General features: G+C 35.4%; 1 protein-coding gene across 1 annotated transcript; it reads left to right on the top strand.

Moving 5' to 3' along the window:
* Nucleotides 1-473: 473 nt before the first annotated feature.
* On the top strand, nt 474-3,894 carry LOC143533955 (putative amino acid permease 7). The gene is made up of 7 exons (XM_077028575.1): nt 474-558; nt 636-872; nt 1,517-1,610; nt 1,822-2,036; nt 2,159-2,292; nt 2,381-2,608; nt 3,437-3,894. Exons 1-7 carry the CDS (start codon nt 474-476, stop codon nt 3,836-3,838), a joined length of 1,395 nt encoding a protein of 464 aa, XP_076884690.1. The 3' UTR covers nt 3,839-3,894.
* The last annotated feature ends 313 nt before the right edge of the window (nt 3,895-4,207 follow it).

The raw sequence follows: 4,207 nt of genomic DNA, 5'->3' as shown, positions 1-4,207 counted from the left end.
TTATGATGATAATATTTATCTCTCTTTATATACATTCAAGGGGAAACCCTTTATTAGTTAGTTATAGGTAATATGGCCCATCAACAATTACCAAACTAATATATAATAAGGTATAGTTAATATTTTGATCTATTATAATATAAATGATTATAATGGTCATATAATTATATATTTAATCTTACACACGTTAACTTACCGTCTCAATAGTTGCAACTAACAACGCTTAAATTTTACCAACGTTCGGGTTTTGCCGAACAATTTCGCTCCGCGAAACAAAAACTTATGTCACGCTTAACTAACAAAAAAAAAAAAAAAGCAAAAGACAAGGAAAAAGATGACACGTAGACACTCCCTCACTCACACGTTCCTCCAATCCCCCTACAAATCATCATCACTCGTCACCTTTTATTATTATTAGTTTTCCCCAAAACCACACTCATACATTAACTAACACTCTCACACACCTTCCTTCAATGGCATCACCAAAATCTCCATTACTCAAACCCTCACCCTCGCATTCATCCGACGAAGAATCAGGCTTCCTCACTCACAGAACCGGTATATTACTAATAATAATAATCATAATCATTACATTTTATTTGTATTTGTTTGTGATGTTGAATTAATATATTTAGGGACGATATGGACGGCGATTGCTCATATAATAACCGGAGTCATGGGCGCCGGTGTCTTGTCTCTTGGCTGGAGCTTGGCGCAACTCGGATGGTTCTTCGGCCCCCCTGCGATTCTCGTTTTCGCTGCGGTCACCGTCGTTTCGACGTCGATTTTGTCGGATTGTTATAGATCTCCGCACTCAGAGTATGGTCCTGATAGGAATGCATCGTTTACTCAAGCTGTTAATTGTTATTTAGGTCAGTCACTCAGTATGCATGCATGCATGCAGATTAATATTAGTGTCTTGCTGTAAACGAACCGAACGTTTAGCAAATTGTTTGTTAACTGTTTGGCGGGAAGTTTGTTTATTTAATAAATGAACAAACATGAGCAAGGAGTTTTGTTGGATTAACTAAATGAGCGAACACGAATAGAGGCTATGTTCGTGGACATTCGATAATGTGTTTGTTAACTTTTGTTTGTCCGTTAAAGGTTTTTAATACTTTTAATGACTTTTTTAATCTTATCGTATAGACTTAACTTTTAAGCATAATTATGTGATTAATTTATATGTAAAATTAACATATGAATATGAATGTTTAAAAAATCACCAACACGAACTTGGTAGCCGGTGTGAAATGTTGACATTGACAGTACTCGGTTAGCCAATACATATTAAACTCTGTCTTTGTGAACCATTCACGAACAAGTTCATTTCTTTAATGAAGGGGTACAAACAAGAAGTGTTGTTCGGTTAGGTGCTCGTGAACCTTTCACTTATTCGATAAAAGCTTTACGAACGACATGAACTTGCTCGATTCAGTTTGTTTACAGCCCTAGTCTCAATTGCATATTTGCATTAATGGCTTCAAATTGAATTTGGAAGAACTTTACAATGCAGGGGAGAAGAATCAGAAGATATGTGCAGTGCTGTTAAATGAGAGTTTATATGGGAATGATATTGCTTACACCATTGCAACTGCAACCAGTATGAGGTGAATCAAGTTTACTGGTTTTGAACTTTATATAAAAAAACGTTGATAGTTTATGCATTTGAAGTAGTTTGATGTCTGTTATGTATCATTTTTCAAAATTTGAACCACTAATGTAGATATTGTTTGATAGTGAAAGATGTTTTCTATATATATATTGGATATATTAGCATTGATTTTGGGACATTGTAAGGTGTTTAATAACATGATGCAGGGCAATATTGAAATCAAATTGTTACCATGAACAAGGGCATGATGCAGCTTGTTCATATCCAGATAGCATCTATATGCTGCTGTTTGGAGTTGTGCAAATTATCATGTCTCAGATACCAAACTTCCATGACATGGCATGGTTGTCGGTTGTTGCTGCCATTATGTCGTTTGCTTATTCCATCATCGGTTTGGGGCTCGGTTTTGCAAAAGTTATTGGTACATCTTCCTTTAATCTTGATTCTATTATTGGAATGTCAATGCAAATCAACATTAGTGCAGAATCAATGTAATGCATGATATATTCTTGTTTCTAAAATAATATTATGTTGGCATTTCAGCAAACGGGGAGATTATGGGGAGTATTGGAGGAGTTCCAGCAGCTTCTGCAACTGATAAAGTATGGCTAGTTTTTCAAGGTCTCGGGGACATAGCTTTTGCTTATCCATACTCCATAATCCTCTTAGAAATTCAGGTTCTTTTCTGAATCGACTCACTCTGTTGCATAATTTTTAATAAATAACTACTCTAAATAACTAATCTTGATTGCATTATTAATAAAGGATACGTTGAAATCACCACCATCTGAAAGGAGAACCATGAAGAAAGCTTCAAGGTCTGCAATAGTTATAACCACCTTATTCTATTTGTGTTGTGGGAGCTTTGGGTATGCAGCCTTTGGAAACAACACACCTGGAAATCTCTTGACCGGGTTCGGGTTTTATGAGCCCTATTGGCTTGTTGATTTAGCCAATGTTTGTGTTGTTCTTCATCTTGTTGGCGGATATCAGGTGCTTCTTTTTTAATTTAGGTGCTTCTTTTTTAATTTGGGTAGAGGTTTGGGGTGTTCTCGGTCCGTTTCAGCCGGTTTTGATGAAAACTTTAAGCTGAACCGACTGGTTTTCATGGTTTTATGGTTTGACGGTTCAATTTTGCTGGTTTTAGAAAAAAAAAAAACTTTTTTGAAAAGCATAAGTTATAAATTTAAAAATGACAAGGACTAACCATGAATATAATATATATACCTAACTTTATGTTCCCAAAAAAAGTAATAATAAATCTTAAACGGGCGGTTTCAAGTTCCAAACTGTAACTGACTCGTAAACTGTCAAATCGTTAAAACCAAACCGTGAACCGAACCGTACATATTTTAACCAACCGACTTTCTTTGGTTTGGGTGTTTCAGTCGGGTTCGACGGGTATGAAAACCCCTAGTAGAGGTGGCATAATGAACAGGTCGAGGGTCGGGTTACAGGTTAGAAAACTTAACTGAGTGTAGGTAAAAAGGGTTGGGTTGGACTGGCTCACAAACACGCTTAATATGAGTATGGGTCAATAAATAAAGTACTAAATATAATAACATAACAAATTTTATATAATATATACAAAAGCAATCTAATTTTCTTTATAAGTGATTTAGGAGGTTTTAATGCATCTGAGTGCCCTTTGGATGAATTTCAATCTGTTCAGCCCATTTGGCACGTCAAATGAAAAACATAACTCAAATCGACCCGTTTATTATTAAGTAGGTTGAAATTGTCACCTCTATTATCAGGTCAAACCGTAAGCTTTGAGTCTTTGACTAACTTTTCAAATTCTTTTTTATGAATGCTACACAGGTCTTTGGTCAACCCATATTTGCACTTGTGGAAACATGGTTTTCTGAGAGATACCCCGACAGTAATTTTGTAAATGCGTTTTACCAACTAAAGCTACCGTCACTAACAACATTTCAGCTAAATCCGTTCAGACTATGTTTCAGAACGATATATGTTATGTCCACTACTGGAATTGCCATGTTGTTTCCATATTTTAACGAAGTGTTGGGAGTGTTAGGGGCCTTAAACTTTTGGCCATTAGTCGTTTATTTCCCCGTGGAGATGTACTTTGTGCAGAAAAAGATTGTACCTTGGTCAAGAAAATGGGTCGCGCTTAAGGCTTTCAACATTGGTTGCTTTTTTGTATCAGCTGTGGGATTCATCGGATCATTAGAAGGACTCATAACGGCTAAATGGAGCTAAATACATGTTTACTTTTCTTCTTCTTCACATGTAATGTATCATCATTGTAGCATTCTATTGATATTACTGTTTTGTTATAGATTTGTATTTCCTTTTATGTAATAAATGTAGCCTGAAACTTCACCTATGTTCATTGCTTACTCAAATCTCATGATATACTTTTGTAGAGTTTTTTACAGTCAGCTAGTGTCTGTCCTTGTGGTTGTGGGATAAGTTGTTTTTGTTATATATGTATTAACAACTAATTTCTTTTGATGTTTAATCAAAATCTTGTATTTGTTGATGTATATATGCGTTTCACAGGGCATCAATTTCTGACCATGATAAGAAAAGTTTCATGTTTAAAATACGGGTTGTGTTCAGGTTGAC

The sequence above is a fragment of the Bidens hawaiensis genome, unplaced genomic scaffold, assembly GCF_021521415.1.
Source record: "Bidens hawaiensis isolate Kalapana, Puna unplaced genomic scaffold, B.hawaiensis_p1.1 tig00009959_1, whole genome shotgun sequence".
Lineage (NCBI taxonomy): Eukaryota > Viridiplantae > Streptophyta > Magnoliopsida > Asterales > Asteraceae > Bidens > Bidens hawaiensis.
The sequence above is the reverse complement of the archived record's forward strand: the minus strand, read 5'-3'. Positions and strand labels throughout refer to the sequence as shown.